At 44.2% G+C, this 20,001-nt stretch overlaps 1 protein-coding gene and 1 pseudogene across 1 annotated transcript; both read right to left on the reverse strand.

The window, feature by feature from the left end:
- Positions 1–3,758: 3,758 nt before the first annotated feature.
- Positions 3,759–4,021, reverse strand: LOC148776033 (KANTR integral membrane protein pseudogene; annotated as a pseudogene).
- Positions 4,022–12,523: 8,502 nt separating this feature from the next.
- Positions 12,524–18,516, reverse strand: SPMIP5 (sperm microtubule inner protein 5). The gene is made up of 3 exons (XM_055425908.2): positions 18,326–18,516; positions 14,394–14,612; positions 12,524–12,744 (listed from the first exon to the last, which is right to left on the reverse strand). Exons 1-3 carry the CDS (start codon positions 18,378–18,380, stop codon positions 12,554–12,556), a joined length of 465 nt encoding a protein of 154 aa, XP_055281883.2. The 5' UTR covers positions 18,381–18,516; the 3' UTR covers positions 12,524–12,553.
- Between the last annotated feature and the right edge of the window lie 1,485 nt (positions 18,517–20,001).

Genomic DNA, 20,001 nt, shown 5'->3' on the forward strand with positions numbered 1-20,001 from the left:
CAACCCAGGGCCCTCTTTGGACAGTTCCCCTTCAGAACCAACTGGAGCCTGAGCAGTGCAGACTGGGAAAGCACAGGCCCCATGAGCTGGGGCAAATCCAGTGTGGTCCATACACTGAGAGCACTCCACACACACGCCAGTGATATTTGTTTGCAGTGTTCCTCCCTCCCCACAGCACAACTGAACAAGTGAGCCTAAATAAGTGACTGCCTTCACCCCCTTGTGTCAGGGCAGAAATTAGACCCTGAAGAGACTTGTAAACAGAGGAAGCCAAAATAAACAAAGAGGGAGCTGCTCTGGAAGCAACAAGTACAACAGATTAAAACCCTGTAGTTAGCATTGACTAAGCATTGGAAGGGGCCTACAGACCTTGAGACAAAGTATAAGCTGGAACAAGGATCTATCTGAAACTGAACTGACCTCACATTGCCCTCAACAGCTCCAGAGAAATTCCTAGATATATTTTTACTATTATCATTTTTTAATTTTTTATTTTTAAGTTCTTTATTACTCCTTTAATTTTCATTTTTATAGCCTACTATTACCTTGTCAAAAAATACCCTATTTTTAAAGCAAATTTCACGTATATATTTTTTATAATTTTTGTGATTGATTTTGTCTTATATTTTAAATATTGTACTTTTGAGAGTCTAACCTCTACTCTAGGTTTCTAATCGTTGCTTTTTGGTATTTGCTATCAATTTTATACCTTTAAGAATCTAATCTTCAGTACCCATTTTTACTTAGGGGTGTGGTTACTGGCTTGATTGCTCTCTCCCCTTTGACGCTCCCTTTTCTCCCCCAGGTCACCTCTATCTCCTCCCTCCCCCTTCTCTTCTCTACTTAACTCTGTGAATCTCTCTGGGTGTGGAGAACACTTAGGGAACTGATTACTGGCTAGATTGCTCTCTGCCCTTTTGACTTCCCCTTTTCTCCTCCTGGCCACTTCTATCTCCCTCCTCCCTCTTCTCTTCTCCATGTAACTCTGTGAACCTCTCTGGGTGTTCCTCACCATGGAGAATCTTCTCACCATAACCTAGATGTTTTATCATCAGTGCTGCATGGATGGGGAAGTCTTGAGACTACTATAAGACTGAAAGCTGGAGGCAGGAGGCTTAGATCCCAAATTTGAAAACTCCAGAAAACTCCTGACTCCAGGGAACATTAACTGACAAGAGCTCATCAAAAGCCTCCATACCTACACTGAAACCAAGCTCCACACAAGAGCCAAGAAGTTCCAGAGCAAGACACACTAATTCTCCAGCAACTCAGGAACATAGCCCTGAGCATTAAAATACAGACTGCCCAAAGTCACACCAAACCCATAGACACCTCAAAACTCACTACTGGACACTTCATTGCACTCCAGAGAGAAGAGATCCAGCTCCACTAACCATAACACAGACACAAGCTTCCCTAACCTTGACAGGCCACTCATCCAACCCCATCCACACGGAGCAACCTCCACAATGAAGAGGAACCACAAACTTCCAACATACAGAAAGGCGACCCCAAACAGAACAATCTAAACAAAATGAAAAAGCAGAGAAATATTCAGCAGGTAAAGGAACATGATAAATGCCCACCAAACCAAACAAAAGAGGAGATAGGGAGTCTACCTGAAAAATAATTCAGAATAATGATAGTAAAGATGATCCAAAATTTTGAAAACAAAATGGAGTTACAGATAAATAGACAAGGATTAAGAAGATGAAAGAAATGTTTAACAAGGACCTGCTGCTGCTGCTGCTAAGTCACTTCAGTCATGTCCGACTCTGTGTGACCCCACAGATGGCAGCCCACCAGGATCCCCCTTCCCTGAGATTTTCCAGGCAAGAACACTGGAGTGGGTTGCCATTTCCTTCCCCAATGTTTGAAAGTGAAAAGTGAAAGTGAAGTCTCTCAGTCATGTCCGACCCTTAGCGACCCCATGGACTGCAGCCTACCAGGCTCCTCCATCCATGGGATTATCTAGGCAAGAGTACTGGAGTGGCTTGCCATTGCCTTCTCCGAACAAGGACCTAGAAGAAATAAAAAAAGAGTCAATCAATAATGAATAATGCACTAACTGAGATAGAAAGTACTCTGGGAACCAACAGTAGAATAACTGAGGCAGAAGACAGCATAAGTGAGGTGGAAGATAGAATGGTGGAAATGAAGCAGAGAGGAAAAAAGAAAAAAAGAATTAAAAGAAATGAGGACAACCTCAGAGACGTCTGGGACATGTTAAACGCCCCAACATTCAAATCATAGGTGTCTCAGAAGAAGAAAACAAAAAGAAGGCAATGAGAAAATACTTGAGGAGATAATAGTTGAAAACTTCCATAAAATGGGGAAGGAAATAGCCACCCACCCAAGTCCAAGAAACCCAGAGGGTCCCAAACAGGATAAACCCAAGGCAAAATACCCCAAGACACATATTAATCAAATTAATGAAGATCAAACACAAAGAGCAAATATTAAAAGCAGCAAGAGAAAAGAAACAAATAACACATAAGGGGATTCCCATAAGGATAATAGCAGATCTTTCAATAGAAACTCTTCAGGCCAGAAGGGAATGGCAGGACATAATCAAAGTGACGAAAGAGAAAAATCTACAACCCAGATTAGTATACCCAACAAGGATCTCATTCAAATATGAAGGAGAAATCAAAAGCTTTACAGATAAGCAAAAGCTGAGAGAATTCAGCACCACCAAACCCAGCTCCTCAATAAATGCTAAAGGATCTTCTCTAGACAGGAAACACAGAAAAGGTTTATAAACTCACACCCTCGAACCCAAAACAACAAAGTAAACTGCAATGGGATCACACTTACCAATAATTACCCTAAATGTAAATAGGCTGAATGCCCCAACCAAAAGACAAAGACTGGTTGAATGGATACAAAAACAAGACCCCATATATTCTGTCTACAAGAGACCCACCTCAAAACGAGGGACACATACAGCCTGAAAGTGAAGGGCTGGACAAACATATTTCATGCGAATGGAGACCAAAAGAAAGCAGGAGTAGCAAAACTCATATCAGATAAAATAGACTTTGAAATAAAGGCCATGAAAAGAGACAAAGAAGGACACTACATAATGATTAAAGGATCAATCCAAGAAGAAGATATAACAATCATAAATATATATGCATCCAACATAGGAGCATTGCAATATGTAAGGCAAATGCTAACAAGGATGAAAGGGGGAATTAACAGTAGCACAATAATACTGGGAGACTTTAATACCCCACTCACAACTATGGATAGATCAACTAAACAGAAAAATAGCAAGGAAACACAAACTTTAAATGATACAATGGACCGGTTAGACCTCATTGATATCTATAGGACATTTCACCCCCAAACAATGAATTTCACCTTTTTCTCAAGTGCACACGGAACCTTCTTCAGGATAGATCACATCCTGGGCCATAAATCTAGCCTTGGTAATTCAAAAAAACTGAAATCATTTCAAGCATCTTTTCTGATCACAATGTGGTAAGATTAGATGTCAATACAGGAAAAAGACTATTAAAAATATAAACATATGGAAGCTAAACAACAAGCTTCTGAATAACCAACAAATCACAGAAGAAATAAAAAAAGAAATCAAAATACACATTGAAATGAATGAAAATGAAAGCACGACAACCCAAAACCTATGGGATTCAGTAAAAGCAGTGCTAAGGGGAAGGTTCATAGCAATACAAGCTTACCTCAAGAAACAAGAGAAAAATCAAATAAATAACCTAACTTTATACCTAAAGCAACTAGAAAAAGAAGAAATGAAGAACTCCAAGGTTAGTAGAAGGAAAGAAATCATAAAAATTAAGGTAGAAACAAATGAAAAAGAAACAAAGGAGACTATAGCAAAACTCAACAAAACTAAAAGCTGGTTCTTTGAGAAGATAGGTAAAATAGACAAACCGTTAGCCAGACTAATCAAGACAAAAAGGGAGAAGAAGCAAATCAACAAAATTAGAAATGAAAATGGAGAAATCACAACAGACAACACAGAAACACAAAGGATCATAAGAGACTACCATCAGCAACTATATGCCAATAAAATGGACAACTTGGAAGAAACGGATGAATTCTTAGAAAAGTATAACCTTCCAAAATCGAACCAGGAATAAATAGAAAATCTTAACAGACCCATCACAAGCATGGAAATTGAAACTGTAATAAAAAATCTTCCAACAAACAAAAGCCCAGGACCAGATGGCTTCACCGGTGAATTCTCCCAAAAATTTAGAGAATAGCTAACACCTATCCTACTCAGTGTCAGACTTTATTTTTTGGGGCTCCAAAATCACTGCAGATGCTGATTGCAGCCATGAAATTAAAAGATGCTTACTCCTTGGAAGGAAAGTTATGACCAACCTAGATAGTATATTAAAAAGCAGAGATATTACTTTGTCAATCAAGGTCTGTCTAGTCAAGGCTATGGTTTTTCCAGTGGTCATGTATGGATGTGAGAGTTGGACTGTGAAGAAAGCTGATCACCGAAGAAATGATGCTTTTGAACCGTGGTGCTGGAGAAGACTCTTGAGAGTCCCTTGGACTGCAAGGAGATCCAACCAGTCCATCCTAAAGGAAATCAGTCCTGGGTGTTCATTGGAAGGACTGATGCTAAAGCTGAAACTGCAATACTTTGGCCACCTCATGTGAAGAGTTGACTCACTGGAAAAGACTCTGATGCTGGGAGGGATTGGGGGCAGGAGGAGAAGGGGACAACAGAGAATGGGATGGATGGATGGCATCACCGACTTGATGGACATGAGTTTGAGTGAACTCCAGGAGTTGGTGATAGACAGGGAGGCCTGGCGTGCTGTGATTCATGGGGTCACAAAGAGTCGGACACGACTGAGCGACTGAACTGAACTGATCCTAGTCAAACGCTTCTAGAAAATTGCAGAGGAAGGTAAACTGCCAAACTCATTCTATGAGGCCACCATCACCCTAATAACAAAACCAGACAAATATTCCACAAAAAAAGAAAACGACAGGCCAATATCACTGATGAACATAGATGCAAAAATCCTTAACAAAATTCTAGCAAACAGAATCCAGCAACATATTAAAAAGATCGTACATCATGACCAAGTGGGCTTTATCCCGGGGATGCAAGGATTCTTCAATATTCACAAATCAATCAATGTGATACGCCAGATTAACAAATTGAAAGATAAAACCATATGATTATCTCAATAGATGCAGAGAAAACATTTGACAAAATTCAACATCCATTTATGATAAAAACCCTCCAGAAAGCAGGCATAGAAGGAACATACCTCAACATACTAAAAGCCATATATGATAAACCCACAGCAAACATTATCCTCAATGATGAAAAATTGAAAGCATTTCCCCTAAAGTCAGGAACAAGACAAGGGTGCCCACTCTCACCACTACTATTCAACATAGTTTTGGAACTTTTAGCCACAGTAATCAGAAAAGAAAAATAAAAGGAATCCAGATTAGAAAAGAAGAAGTTAAATTCTCACTGTTTGCAGATGACATGATCCTCTACATAGAAAACCCTAAAGAGACTACCAGAAAATAACTAGAGCTAATCAATGAATACAGTAAAGTTGGAGGATATAAAATTAACATACAGAAATCCCTTGCATTCCTATACACTAACAATGAGAAAACAGAGAAATTAAGGAAACAATTCCATTCACCATTGAAATGAAAAGAATAAAATACTTAGGAATAAATCTTCCTAAAGAAACAAAAGATCTATATATAGAAAACTATAAAACACTGATGAAAGAAATAAAAAATGACACAAGTAGATGGAGAAATATACCATGTTCATGGATCAGAAGAATCAATATAGTGAAGATAAGTATACTACCCAAAGCAATCTATAGATTCAATGCAATCCCTCTCAAGCTACCAACGGTATTTTTCAGAGAACTAGAACAAATAATTTCACAATTTGTATGGAAATACAAAAAACCTCGAATAGCCAAAGTAATCCTGAGAAAGAAGAATGGAACTGGAGGAATCAACCCACCTGACTTCAGACTATACTACAAATCTACAGTCATTTAGACAGTATGGTACTGGCACAAAGACAAAAATATAGATCAATGGAACAAAATAGAAAGCCCAGAGATAAATCCATGCACCTATGGACACCTTATCTTTGACAAAGGAGGAAAGAATATACAATGGAGAAAAGACAATCTCTTTAACAAGTGGTGCTGGGAAAATTGGTTAACCACTTGTAAAAGAATGAAACTAGAACCCTTTCTAGCATCATACACAAAAATAAACTCAAAATGGATTAAAGATCTAAATGTAAGACCAGAAACTATAAAACTCCTAGAGCAAAACATAGCAAAACACTCTCTGACATAAATCATAGCAGGATCCTCTAAGACCCACCTCCCAGAGTAATGGAAATAAAAGCAAAAATAAACAAATGGGACTGAATTAAACTTAAAAGCTTTTGCACAACGAAGGAAACTCTAAGCAAGGTGAGAAGACAGCCTTCAGAATGGGAGAAAATAATAGCAAATGAAGCAACTGACAAGAATCCATCTCAAAAGTATACAAGCAGCTCATGCAGCTCAATTCCAGAAAAACAAACAACCTAATCAAAAAATGGACCAAAGAACTAAACAGACATTTCTCCAAAGAAGATATACAGATGGCTAACACATGAAAAGATGCTCAACATCACTCATTATCAAAGAAATGCAAATCAAAACCACAATGAGGTACCATCTCACATCAGTCAGAATGGCTGCTATCAAAATGTCTATAAACAATAAATGCTGGAAAGGGTGTAGAGAAAAAGAAACCCTCTTACACTGTTGGTGGGAATGCAAACTAGTACAGCCACTATGGAGAACAGTGTGGAGATTCCTTTAAAAACTGGGAATAGAACTGCCATACGACTCAGCAATCCCACTGCTAGGCATACACACTGAGGAAACCAGAATTGAAAGAGACACATGTACATCCAATGTTCATCGCAGCACTGTTTATAATAGCTAGGACATGGAAGCAACCTAGATATCCATTGGCAGATGAGTGGATAAGAAAGCTGTGGTACATATACACAATGGAATATTACTCAGCTATTAAAAAGAATGCATTTGAATCAGTTCTAATGAGGTGGATGAAACTGGAGCCTATTATACAGAGTGAAGTAAAGCAGAAAGAAAAATATCAATACAGTATATTAATGCATATATATGGAATTTAGAAATATGGTACTGATGACCCTATATTTGAGACAGTAAAAGAGACATAGATGTAAAGAACAGTCTTTTGGACTCTATGGGAGAAGGTAAGGGTGAGATGATTTGAGAGAATAGCATTGAATTGAAACATGTATATTACCATATGTGAAATAGATCACCAGTTCAGGTTCGAAGCATGAGACAGGGCACTCAGGGCTGGTGCACTGGGATGACCCTGAGGGATGGGATGGGGAGGGAGGTGGGAGGGGGGTTCAGGATGGGGGACACATGTATACCCATGGCTGATTCATGTCAATGTATGGCAAAAACCACTACAATATTGTAAAGTAATTAGCCTCTAATTAAATAAATTAATTAAAAAAACCTCGACACTCAAAAAACTAAGATCATGGCATCTGATCCTATCAATTCATGGCAAATAGATGGGGAAACAATGGAAATAGTGAGAGATTTTATTTTCTGGGCTCTGAATCACTGCAGATGGTGACTGCAGCCATGAAATTAAAAGACGCTTGCTCCTTGGAAGAAAAGCCACGACCAACCTAGACAGCATATTAAAAAACAGAGACATTACTTTGCCACAAAGGTCCATTTAGTCAAAGCTATGGTTTTTCCAGTCGTCAGTTATGCATGTGAGAATTGGACCATAAAGAAAGCTGAGCACTGAAGAAATGGTGCTTCTGAACTGTGGTGTTGGAGAAGACTCTTGAGAGTACTTTGGACTGCAAAGAGATCAAACCAGTCAATCCTAAAGGAAATCAGTCCTGAATATTCATTTGAAGCTGAAGCTGAAACTCCAATACTTTGGGCACCTGATGTAAAGCTGAAGCTGAAACTCCAATACTTTGGGCACCTGATGTAAAGAACTGACTCACTGAAAAAGACCCTAATGCTGGGAAAGATTTAAGGCAGGAGGAAAAGGGGACAACACAGGATGAGGTAGTTGGATGGCATCGATGGACAGGAGTTTGAGCAAGCTCTGGGAGTTGGTGATGGACAGGGAAGCCTGGCATGCTGCAGTCCGTGGGGTCACAAAGAGTCGGACACGACTGAGTGACTAAACTGAACTGATCCCTTAATTTCATGGGCAGAGACTTCAAAACTTTGGGTCCAGAACAGACATCTGCAAACTCTGTACGTTAGGGAGAGTGGAACAGGCAGAATTGCCTCCTGTGTTCTTCATTTGTGAGGGGCCAGTATGCATGCAGCAGCCTTGACCACCAGCCTGAAGCAGATGAGGGATCAATCTCCTTCCCAGGACTGTGGGATCACTCTCCCAGGGTGTTAAAAAAAAAAAAAAAAAAAAGCTGGAAAAGCTCCCAACTATTCACTGAGCTTAGTCCTAGCCCTTGAAAGACCATGCAGGTACTTTCTACTGAGTAGCTTTTTCCTTTAAACATGGAATCTCTAAAAGATTATTTATTAATTGCTTCAAAAGAGGATTTTATCAATTCAAATAAGGAAAACAACATTTTTTGAATGTGAAAACAATACCTGTTGGCTGTAGAAAATTGGGACAAACACAAGAAGGTAAAAAACACCAATAACACCATCAGCCAAATAATCACTGTTAGTATTATGGGTTAGCTCCCTTTACCCCTCTAACCTTATTTTTAAACAAAAAAACAGAATTATTTTGTGTGTGTTTGTGTGTGTGTGTGTACTCATGGCTTTGTTGTTTGCTGCCTTTTTCACGTACTATTACCATAAGTGTTTTTCCACAATAGCATTCTTCTACCACATTATCTTTTTAAATTAATGATTTATTTTTGGCTGTGCTATAGATCTTTGTGGCTTTCTCTAGTTTTGACAAACAGGGGCTACTCTCCACTGCGAGGCACAGGCTTCCCATTACAGTGGCTTCTAGTGTTGTGGAGCACAGGCTCTAGGGCATGTGGGCTTCAGTGTTTGCAGCATGCAGGCTCAGTATTTGCAGCATGCAGTCTCAGCATGCAGGCTCAGTATCTGCAGCATGCAGGCTCAGTGTCTGCAGCATGCAGGCTCAGTGTTTGCAGCATGCAGGCTCAGTATCTGCAGCATGCAGGCTCAGCAGTTGAGGTGCATGGGCTTAGTTGCCCCACGGCATGTGGAATCCTCCTGGACCAGGGACTGATCCTGTGTCTCCTGCATTGGCAGGTGGAGTCTTATACGTTGTACTACCAGGGAAGTCCCACATTATCTTTTAATAACAGGATGCATTGTAAGGTCACTTCCCATTGGGTCTGGGGTGCTGTTTTGTATGGCACTCATCTTTAACACATGTCTTCAGTTCTTCCCCAGGTAGGGTTCCTTTCCATTTCTGTGCCCTGGACCCTCTGGCTGTCTGGTGAACCTTGGACCTCTCCTCAGAACAATGTCTTTTAATGTATAAAGTATAATACATGAGAAATATAATTAGCAAGCTAATTATATTGAAATACTATCAAGAAACTAAAAAGAAAAAATTTGTGATATACACTGAAGAACAATGTTAGAGAGTAGATACAGCATCTTCAAAACAACTATAATTACACGTACTGATCAACATTATTTCAAGCTGTTTGCAACAAATGTCATATGATATGAAAAGATCTGGGATTTATATTGGGCCAAGATGACAGGTGCAGCTGTGGTTTGTTGCCTACATTCATCAACAAAGGAAATGTTATATTTCACTTGGAGGTTAGTGAAAACAAAGGTGTAACTTTTTTCTCATCCCAGTTCTTTATTTACCATCAGAGCCAAAGACATGACTACTGATTTCTACCCATGGAAACCTGGGGATCCAGAGAGCCCAGGTGAAAATTCCCACCTTGGGGGAAAACTCCCGAGTGGCTCAGTTCCTCTTTTGCCCCAGCAGGGTTTTCTTAAGTCTTCATTGAATTTGTTGCAATATTGTTTCTATGTTTTTGGTTTTCTGGCCATGAGGCATGCAGGATCTTAGCTCCCCAGGCAGGGACTGAACCCACACTCCTTAGGCTGGAGGCAAAGTCTTAACCCGGGAAGTTCCTGGCCTGGCAGGCAGTTTTGAATCTTTTGATATTAATAACAATGGCCTCAGGTACTGGTTTTGATTTCTTCTTTGTGCCAATGGCTTCAGAGTAAAGTCAGTGAGCGTGCCTGTCAGTGATAAAAGTTCAGCCAGTGTTAAGGGCTGAATTGTGTCTCCCCCTGACCCCCGGCTCCCACCCTCCCCCAAAACGATATATTGAGACCCCTAATTGCAGTACCTCAGAACGTGACTTGTTTGGAAATACGATGGTTGCAGGTGTAATTGTAAGTAAGAAGAGGGCATACTGGAGAAGGGCGAGCCCTCAGGCAGTATGACTGGTGTCCTCACTAGAACACAGCCACGTGAAGACACAGGGACACAGGGAAGTCACACAATGGCAGAGACTGGAATTATGCACCAAACATCACCAAGGATTCACAGCAAACCACAAGGAGGTGGGCTCCCCAGGTAGCTCAGAAGTAAAGAATCCGCCTACCGATGCAGGAGATGCAAGAGACTCGGGTTTGATCCCTGGGTCAGGAAGATCCCCTGGAGAAGGCAATGGCAACCCACTCCAGTATTCTTGCATGGAAAATCCCATGGACAGAGGAGCCTGGCGGGCTGTAGTCCTTAGGATTGCAAAGAGTTGGATACTACTGAGCACACACATGCACGTGTGCACATGTGCGCTCACACACACACACACACCAGAAGGTGAGGAAGAGCAAGGAGTGATTCTCTCCCAAGGTTTCGGAGGGTGCATGACCCTGCTAACACCTTGAAAGTGAACTTCCAGCTTCCAGAACTATGAGATAATAAATTTCTGCTGTCTTATCCGACCCAGTTTGTAGTACCTGTGCAGCAGCCTTAGGAAACCAGTACAATGGCTTTCCTGGCCTGGGGTTCTAAAACACTGGGGTTTGGGTGGGCACGGTTCTGTGCCCATGTTGGTGACTGCCACACCATGACCCAAGGTGACTGATGGGGACCGACTCATTAGAGGGCTGGGCTAGAACTTCAGTCACAATGTTACCAAGCGCACAATGTTACCCCGGGGTCAGGAAGAGACAGTCCCACCCATCAAGGTCAACGGAACCTGCAGAAAATCTACAGAAAGCTTCAGAAGGCTGAGCAGTGTTTCCTCTTTATACTCACACGACGATAAAAGGCCTTTATCAAGAATGACATATTATTGCCCAACAGTCAGGATGCAGGTGGCAGTGAAAAGGATTCTTAGGAAATTTCCCCTGTGTCTGTTGGGTGTGTGAAGCACTCTCGTGTGAAGACGGGAAGCTTCTGATCCCCTAGTAATATCCGCCTCTCCTTAGGAAGCTCTCCACTCCTACCCTTCCATGTCCTTTCCTACAGACAGCGGCTCTAGATAAATCTTCCCGCTGCACCAAACACTTGGCCTCTGAGTACAGTCACACGTCATCAGGGGCCTGGGGTCTTCCATCAAGGCTCGGCTGAGGGTAGGACATTTCGCACCTGGAAGAGAAACCAGCCCCACGCATTGCAGGCAGGTGGTCCAGCGAAACAGAGGGGCTACTGTAAACATCCTGTCCCGCTTTAAAAATAGCAGGCCAGGAAAGAAAGTCCCTCCTTACCTGGAACAGAGAAATCTGGATATTTTGGCAGCAGCCCTTCATGCAACGAAACTTTTGGAGGAGGAGGAGGAGGAGGTGGTGTGGACTTAACTCCATATATTCTAAAGTAAGAACAAAAGTCACAGTTATTCCTTTTACTGACAAAAATAAGCATAATCTATGCAGGTCCCATACGAGCATGGTATATTCTTTTCTGATCCTCACAATTTACCCTCAAGGATCATCATCTCCATCTTACAGAATAGAAAACTGAGGCCACAAGAGCCCCACTCCCAGCAGTGTCCTACCATCTCCTTTCCTCAGCAACCTTGAGCCTCAGGTCGCTGCCAGGACGGAGGGGGCCTGTTGGTTTTTACTCCCAGGCTCTCCCTGCAAACCAGCAAAGACCAGAATCAGGGTTCCTGGAGCTTGCTGGGCACGAGTAGGGAGCTGGGGGGCAGGGACCCCTTGGACTTGTAGCCTACCAGGCTCCTCCGTCCATGGGATTTTCCAGGCAAGAATACTGGAGTGGGTTGCCATTTCCTTCTCCAGGAGATATTCCAGACCCAGGGATTGAATCTGGGTCTCCCAGACATTGTAGGCAGACACTTTACCGTCTGAGTCAAGTCTTCTTGGAAGGTCCTGCCATTACAAACACGGCTGCCTTGCAAAAACAAATCAGACAGACACAAAAATCAGTCCTAGCTTTGGGCTGGGCGTGTCTGGAAACCCTGATCAGCTTTTCCCCTGGTTCTTGCCCTCTGCAGTTACCACCCAAGCCAGACTTACTCCTCATATGGTTTCAGGTGTGCTTGTTTGGCCTGCTTCACGAGGTCCAGGAAGTCCCTGTAGCAGTTTCTGGCCATGACGGTGTACCGCGTGGAGCAGCCTAATTCAGTGACCCTGGCTCTCGGCAGGTAGCCCGCCCAGCCAGGGATGGGGGGCTCATGGAGAGGTTTCTTTATGTTCTTGCATTCTGTGGAAAAGATGCCATGCTTCCTTGAGGGCTTTGAGAAGCCATCCAGTGGGAGGCGCTCCCAAGCCAACCAGCACCGCAACAATCAGCCCTGGGGAGAACCCTAGGCCCCGAGATGTGATGAAGACAGCTACCACTGGTTGGTTTATTCTCTGTGTCTGCATTTGGTGACATAGCCTCTCTCTCTCTCTCATCTCACTGTCTTACAAACTCTAAGAAGTAGGTGCTATTATCACCAACACTTTTGTGGAGCAGAACATTGAGACCTCAGAGAGGTGAAGAGGATCTTGGCTGAGGTCACACAGCAAGGAAGTGACAGGGCCAGGATTTAGACCTGCGTTTCTCTGATTCCCAAGTTATTGCTCTTAAATGGATCCCACTCTTTTCTCAGACTAACAACAACAACACAAAACCTTCAGGCATTTGATGCTCCTTGATGATTTAACTAAGGGAATCAAGAGAAGCGTGTAGGTCAGGGAAAGGCACATCACACCTAGCTCGGGCCGCCTGGCGGGCTGACTTTCAGCAATCTCACATTTGTGGGATGAAAGATAACTGCCTGCCTCTGTCTCCTCCAGTTGCTATAAGAAATGAATTAGACCAGAGAGTCCCAGAACCTCAAAGTTGGAAGGCACCCTAGGGAGTGTCTAATCCATCCTTCTCTGCCTTAGATGAAGGAACTGTAGACCAGAGAGGGGAAGCCACCTGCCCTACGTCACACAGCAAAAAGTCACAGAGCTGGGCTAAAGCCCAAACTCTTAGGCTGGTGCTTCTTATAATGGCTGGGAAATTTCTAAAGCATGACAAACATGTGAGTTAGCATGTGTTGAAAAGTCCCCAGTTACAGTAATAATAATAAAGGTAATCAGTCCATTACTTTTCCTGTTGGATGTCAGACCTTAAAAACCAGCTAGGATAAATCACTGTTCTGATGATTAACATTATACAGTTATATCCTCAGTTGTTTTTTTCACTGTTATTATGGTTGTTATTCAGCGCAAAACCCCTTCCTGCCCAGCTAGCACCTGGAGGAGCTGGGTTCAGATCCCAGGTCTGACCTCAGACAAGGGACACTATGCTCAAGTGGGAATAATAGTATCGACTATATGGCTGTCATGGGTGGTTAATGAAATAACGATGCTGGGCACAGAGAAAGCAACTAAAAAGCCATAGCTACTGAGACCACAGGGGCTTTCCAAGTGGCGCTAGTGGTAGGGAACCTGCTTGCCAATACAGGAGACATAAGAGATGTGGATTCAATCCCTGGGTCAGGAAGATCCCCTGGAGTAGGGCGTGGTGATGCACTCCAGTATTTTTTGCCTGGATAATCCCATGGACAGAGGAGCCTGGTGGGCTACAGTCCATAGGGTCAGAGTCAGACACGACTGAAGCGACTTAGCACACAGACACCCTGAGACCACAGCTGCTCTCTGAACCTCCGTGATGACCACCCAGGGAGTTGAGTACCAGAACTCTCTTTCCCAGCTGTCTCCCTCTCCCCCTGGAAATATTTCTTTCTCCTTTTAAGCAACTAAGCCTCTCCACTTTGCATAGACGCCTGGGGATCTGGAACGGTACTCTTGGTGGCTGCTCAGCGACCCAGCCAGGCCCCCTGCATGAAGGGGGGGCCAGAGTCCAGAAGCCAGTACCCAGACTCAAGGGATGGTACTGCCGGTAATACTGGTGCAGTGTCCGCAGGACCGTCCCTTCCGAGCAGACAGGTTTCAGTTTGGGGGCAGCGGCCACAGAGCAGCGGAATTCCTCCAGCCGGTCTTTATACCGCTGTGTGTTCTCCTGGAAGATTTTCAGACAGTGGGCCATGTTGTCCTCGCTAGAGGTACCCTGGCAGCTCAGGTAGGGCACGAAGCCTGCAAAAGTCGAGGAGAGAATCACAACCTTCAGCAAGAGATTCAGATCCTGCCCAAACCCCCAGACTCTCCGCCCAGCCCTGGCCATTTCTTCCTTGGCCAACAACATTGCATTTCCCCAAAGGCCATAAATACAAGCTGTGCTATTGTTTCCACTGCGGCTGGGTCCTCCCAAGGCCACAAAAAATGACCTTGGAACGGGGAGGGAAGGCCCGTTTCCACAAAGACAATGACAGTAATGTTCTTTGACAGCAAAGCCCCCGATGTCAGCCCAAATGGCAAATGGGGAAAGCATTTAATGGGCCAAAATGATAGTCTGAGGAGTAATTGAAATTATTCATCTTTTTAGAGAAAAAGCTTATTTTCCTTGACACTTTCCAAATGCAATTTGGGATCTTTCTTGTTGGACCATCAGAAAATTGCAGGCTTATTAAAAGCTGAGACCTATTACACAAAAAGGTAAATTCATTATCTGTGAGACCCACCCTGAGCACAATTTTTCAGCATTTCCCACAAAATAACATATAATCATTACCATTAGTATGGGTAAAACACAACTATTTATTTAAACTGGATGCTGAATCCTAAGTACCATAATGTTGTCATAATAAGGCCATTTTTAAAAAGAACAAAGAATGGGAAAAAACTGGTTAAGGCTTAGTTTTAGATTGCAAATAAATATATAAGTCTCATTATTGAAGCTCAACGTTTTTGCTCTTATCCCCAGGTAAGAAAAGCTGGCCTCAGAGTTGAAAGCAGTAACCCTCACCCTCTGCACTGGCAAGAAATCTCCTCTGGAAAACTCGAATTATTAGACTGTTCTTGACAGTGTTGGAAGCCTTGAATCCACTATCCAGGCTCCCAACTGGACTTGGAAGATTAAAAGACATGCTGGACAATTAAAAGATACACTAACAACATGGAGGAGACCCTAGACACCCAGGGACCTCATCACAGTGGTTCTTCTTCATCAGGGTCTACTTTGATCTGCATGGATTTTACCTGATTGTGTATATGTATCCACACACATACACACACACACAGACACAGAAATACAAACAACCTTTATTGAGTCTTGCTAGGGGCCAAGATATTTCAAATGTATGCCAGCTCCTTTAGTGATAGATTTTATTTTCTTGGGCTTTAAAATCACTGTGGATGGTGACTGCAGCCATCAAATTGACACCTGCTTTGTGAAAGAGGAGAGTGAAAAAGTTGGCTTAAAGCTCAACATTCAGAAAACGAAGATCATAGCATCCGGTCCCATCAGTTAATGGCAAATAGATAGGGAAACAGTGGCTGACTTTATTTCTCTGGGCTCCAAAATCACTGCAGATGGTGATTGCAGCCATGAAATTAAAAGATGCTTACTTCTTGGAAGGAAAGTTATGACCAACCTAGACAGCATATTAAAAAGCAGAGACATTACTTTGTCAACAAAGGTCCGCATAGTCAAGGCTGTGGTTTTTCTAGTAGTCATGTATGGATGGGAGAGTTGGACTATAAAGAAAGCTGAGCGCAGAAGAATTAATGCTTTTGAACTGTGGTATTGGAGAAGAGTCTTGAGAGTCCCTTGGACTGAGAGGAGATCCAACCAGTCCATCCTAAAGGAGATCACTCCTGGGTGTTCATTGGAAGGACTGATGTTAAAGCTGAAACTCCAATATTTTGGCCACCTGATGTGAAGAGCTGACTCATTTGAAAAGACCCTGATGTTGGGAAAGATTGAAGGTAGGAGGAGAAGGGGATGACAGAGGATGAGGTGGTTAGATGGCATCACCTACTCAATGGACATGAGTTTGGGTAAACTCCGGGAGCTGGTGATGGACAGGGAGGCCTGGCGTGCTACAGTTCATGGGGTTGCAAAAAGTCAGACATGACTGAGCGACTGAACTGAACTTTTTATAAGGAAAGCTATGACAAACCTAGACAGCATATTAAAAAGCAGAGACATCACTTTGCCAACAAAATTCTGTAAAGTCAAAGCTATGGTTTTTCCAGTAGTCATGTATGGATGTGAGAATTGGACCGTAAACAAGACTGAGTGCCAAAGAATTGATGCTTTTGAGCTAGGGTGCTGGAGAAAACTATTGAGAGTCCCTTGGACTGCAAGGAGATCAAATCAGTCAATCTTAAAGGAAATCAGCCCTGAATTTTGAAGGACTGATGCTGAAACTCCAATACTTTGACCACCTGATTCGAAGAGCCAACTCATTAGAAAAGATCCAGATGCTGGGAAAGAATGAAAGCAAAAGGAGAAGGGGGCGACAGAGGATGAGATAATTGGATAGCATCTCCCACTCAATGGACATGAATTTGAGCCAACTCCAGGAGATAATGAAGGACAGGGAAGCCTAGTGTGCTGCAGTCCATGGGGTCGCAAAGAGTCAGACACCACTCAGCGACTGAACAACCACAAAGCTCCTTTAATCTTCACAATAATCTTATGCGGAATCTATCCCTACCCCATCTAGTGGGCTGAATCGACAGATCTACCCAAGTCCTAACCCCTGAAACCTGTGAAGGTGAACCTATCAGGAAATAGAGTCTTTGCAGGTGTAATTAAGAATTCAGAAATGAGATCATCTTAGATTTCGGATGGACTCCCAAATCCAGTGCCTAGTTTCCTTCTTAAAAAGGAGAGGGAGGTCTGAGAAACAAAGACACAGAGACACTGAGCAGACGGCCACAAGAAGAGTCATGGGAAGATGGGGGCAGAGACTGGAGCGATGCTGCCACACGACAAGGAATACCAGGGGCCACCAAAGAGCGCGGTGCTGCCCATACCTCACTGCAGACTCCTGGCCTCCAGAACTGTGAAAGAATAAATATCCGCTGTTTTACACAACAGCCCTAGGAAACTAATACAACCATTTTATAGAAATTTCTCCTTACCATACAGAGGTAAGTAACCTACTTACAATCACGTAGATAATGGCCAGGAAGAGACTGGAATCCCAATTTATTAAAACCCAAAGCTTATTCTCCTAACCAACCAGTAGGACCAAGGTGAGGATGGGCAACCTTGGAATATTCTTCATGAATCTCCCCTCCTGAGAATACGTGTATGTGAGATCAGAGGGCTTCTGGGGAGCACTAGGTTCGTCACCCACCGTGATATGATTTAGTAAATTCTCAGTAGCCAAGAAGGCTGAGAAGGAGAAGCCTTAGGATAGAGTGACTAGTTCTCCTGACTTGCCAAGGGCTGAGGGGTTTCCTGGGATGCAGGACTTTCAGTACTAAAACTGTGACCATTCCCAACAAACCAGAGTAATTGGCCACCCTCCCTCTAGGGGACACAGGAAGAAATGGGACCATAACGGCAGCCCTAGTGTTTGAGAATAGCACAACTTGGAAAGAGGAACAGAGCCTCAGTTTACTAATCTGTGTCTACCCAGGTCCAAATACATGTAAGAGGCATGAGATAAGTGCTTCCTGGATACCAGGCCATGTCCTGGGAGATTTAAAAGTGAAAGTTGCTCAGTCGTGTCTGACTCTTTGTGACCCCATGGAACAGTCCATGGAATTCTCCCTAGATTATATTTCTCCACTTATCAGAACCCAGTGATCTGCCATCTTCAACAATGGAGCACTTTCAACAAGTCTCTTAAAACGCTAAAGTGCCTGTACTGGTCCATTAAACCGGCCAGACAGGGACAATGGGGCAAGGAAGAAACAGAGATGGTCCCCCTGCCAGGCCCATCGCCACTTACCACTGTAGCCTGGTGTGATCGGCATCTGTCTCATGAAGGTCTTAGAAGACTCCATGATTTTGCTCTCTGTTAATGAAGGGAAGAGGGAATGAAATCATCTCATCAGAAGTCCCTTCCTAGAGAACTCACTGCACATGTGCCAGAGCCCTTGGGAGTAAGACTAACCTTGCCAGGGAATTGGGACAGAAAAAGCACCGGCATTAGCCAAGGATGCCACTAAACATTCAATGTGCAGGACATAATGAAGAATTAGAGTAAGCTGTGGCTGGAAAGGATCAGAAGTCTCTAAAGTTGGCACGGAGTCCAAGCTGGGGTTGCGGGGGTGGGGGGGCAGCAGGGTGGGGTACCACACAGCATCAGTTTACATGGATGCTGTCTCCGGAGCCAGACCCATTCCTCCTTCCGGGATGGCCTGTGGTTGCCTTAATACAGGTCAGGTCCTGCATCTGGCATCTACCCTGCCCAGCCAGTTAATCCCAAAAGTGATGCCTTCGTGGCCAGGACAAATGGCCTCAGGGATAGAGGTGAGGGTCTCCATCATGGTATACTCAGCAGTGATGGGAATTTTAACAGTTCAGACATTCACTTGCCACCACACAGCTTAAGACAGGACTGCATTCCTGCCATTTCCTTCTCCAGGGGATCTTCCTCACCCAGGGATCAAACCCTGGTTTCCAACACTGCAGGCAGATTCTTTACCATCAGAGCCACTAAGGGAAGCCTTGTGAAATCCTCACCGCCGCCCTAAGGGTTAATTTCTATTTCAGCCCCCATTTTACAGACGGTAAAATAAGGCACAGAGAGGTTAAGAAACTTGTTTGAAGATTTCTGCGTCCAAGAAAGTCAGACGGTCTAACTCTCGCTGCAGGATTGGTGATGGTGGTGGTTTAGTTGCTTACGGGCTATAGCCTGCCAGGCTCCTCTGTCCATGGGATTTTCCAGGCAAGAATACTGGAGTGGGTTGCCATTTCCTTCTCCAGGGGATCTTCCCGACCCAGGATCCAACCCACGTTTCCTGCGTGGTAGGCGGATTCTTCACCACTGAGCCACCTGGGAAGCTTGGTGAGAACAGGAGTGCTTGTGCGTGGTTGGGTAGAGGGTGGCGATCTGCGCAGGTGTGGGTAGTGGACTGCTCACCACGCCCGGAGGCCTGCCTGGAGGAGGCAGAAGGGAAGAGGCTGGGGAGGAGCTATGCTGGGGGTGGGGCCGGAAAACCAATCAGAAAGCGCGGACTCCCCGCCGCCCCACCCTTGCCCCACTCCAGGGTCCTCACCTGGGCCGGCCTGGATCACGGCCCCACGGGGCCTCCTGCCCACGCCTGGCCTCCACCGGACCCCGGCCTCCCGGCCTTTGTGCGCTCACCCCACCCGCGGGACGAAGGGAGGAGAAAGGGGGCGGAGTCGCACCCCAGCCTGCCCCTCCCCCTTCCTCAGCCCGCCCAGGAGTCAGAGGAGACTCGCCTCAGCGACCGCTCTTGGGGTGAAATCCAGGGACTTTCCCAGCAAGGATTTTGCCTCCGAAGCTGTTCTCTGTTCGGGGTACACGGTCTCCCGCAGGTGAGGCCGCTCTGGGTGTGGAAATTGGGCGGGGGTTGCACTAAGGAATCCGGCTCAAAGCCAGCCTTTCTTATGTGGACGCTGGGGAGCTTGGGCTCCCGGGAGAGGACTGGTGGGAAC

Source organism: Moschus berezovskii, chromosome 12, assembly GCF_049115385.1.
Source record: "Moschus berezovskii isolate FMDL1 chromosome 12, NW_MosBer_1.0, whole genome shotgun sequence".
NCBI classification, from domain to species: domain Eukaryota; kingdom Metazoa; phylum Chordata; class Mammalia; order Artiodactyla; family Moschidae; genus Moschus; species Moschus berezovskii.

What these genes read in the sequence shown, in the direction of transcription:
- SPMIP5 (XM_055425908.2), bottom strand. Translation starts at nt 18,380, where the DNA reads ATGGAGTCTTCTAAGACCTTCATGAGACAGATGCCGATCACACCAGGC. An exon ending in GATCACACCAGGCTACAGTG is followed by an intron (nt 14,613 to 18,325) that starts GTAAGTGGCGAT and finishes CGACTTTTGCAG; the next exon opens with GCTTCGTGCCCTACCTGAGC. An exon ending in GTACCATCCCTTGAGTCTGG is followed by an intron (nt 12,745 to 14,393) that starts GTACTGGCTTCT and finishes TCTTTTCCACAG; the next exon opens with AATGCAAGAACATAAAGAAA.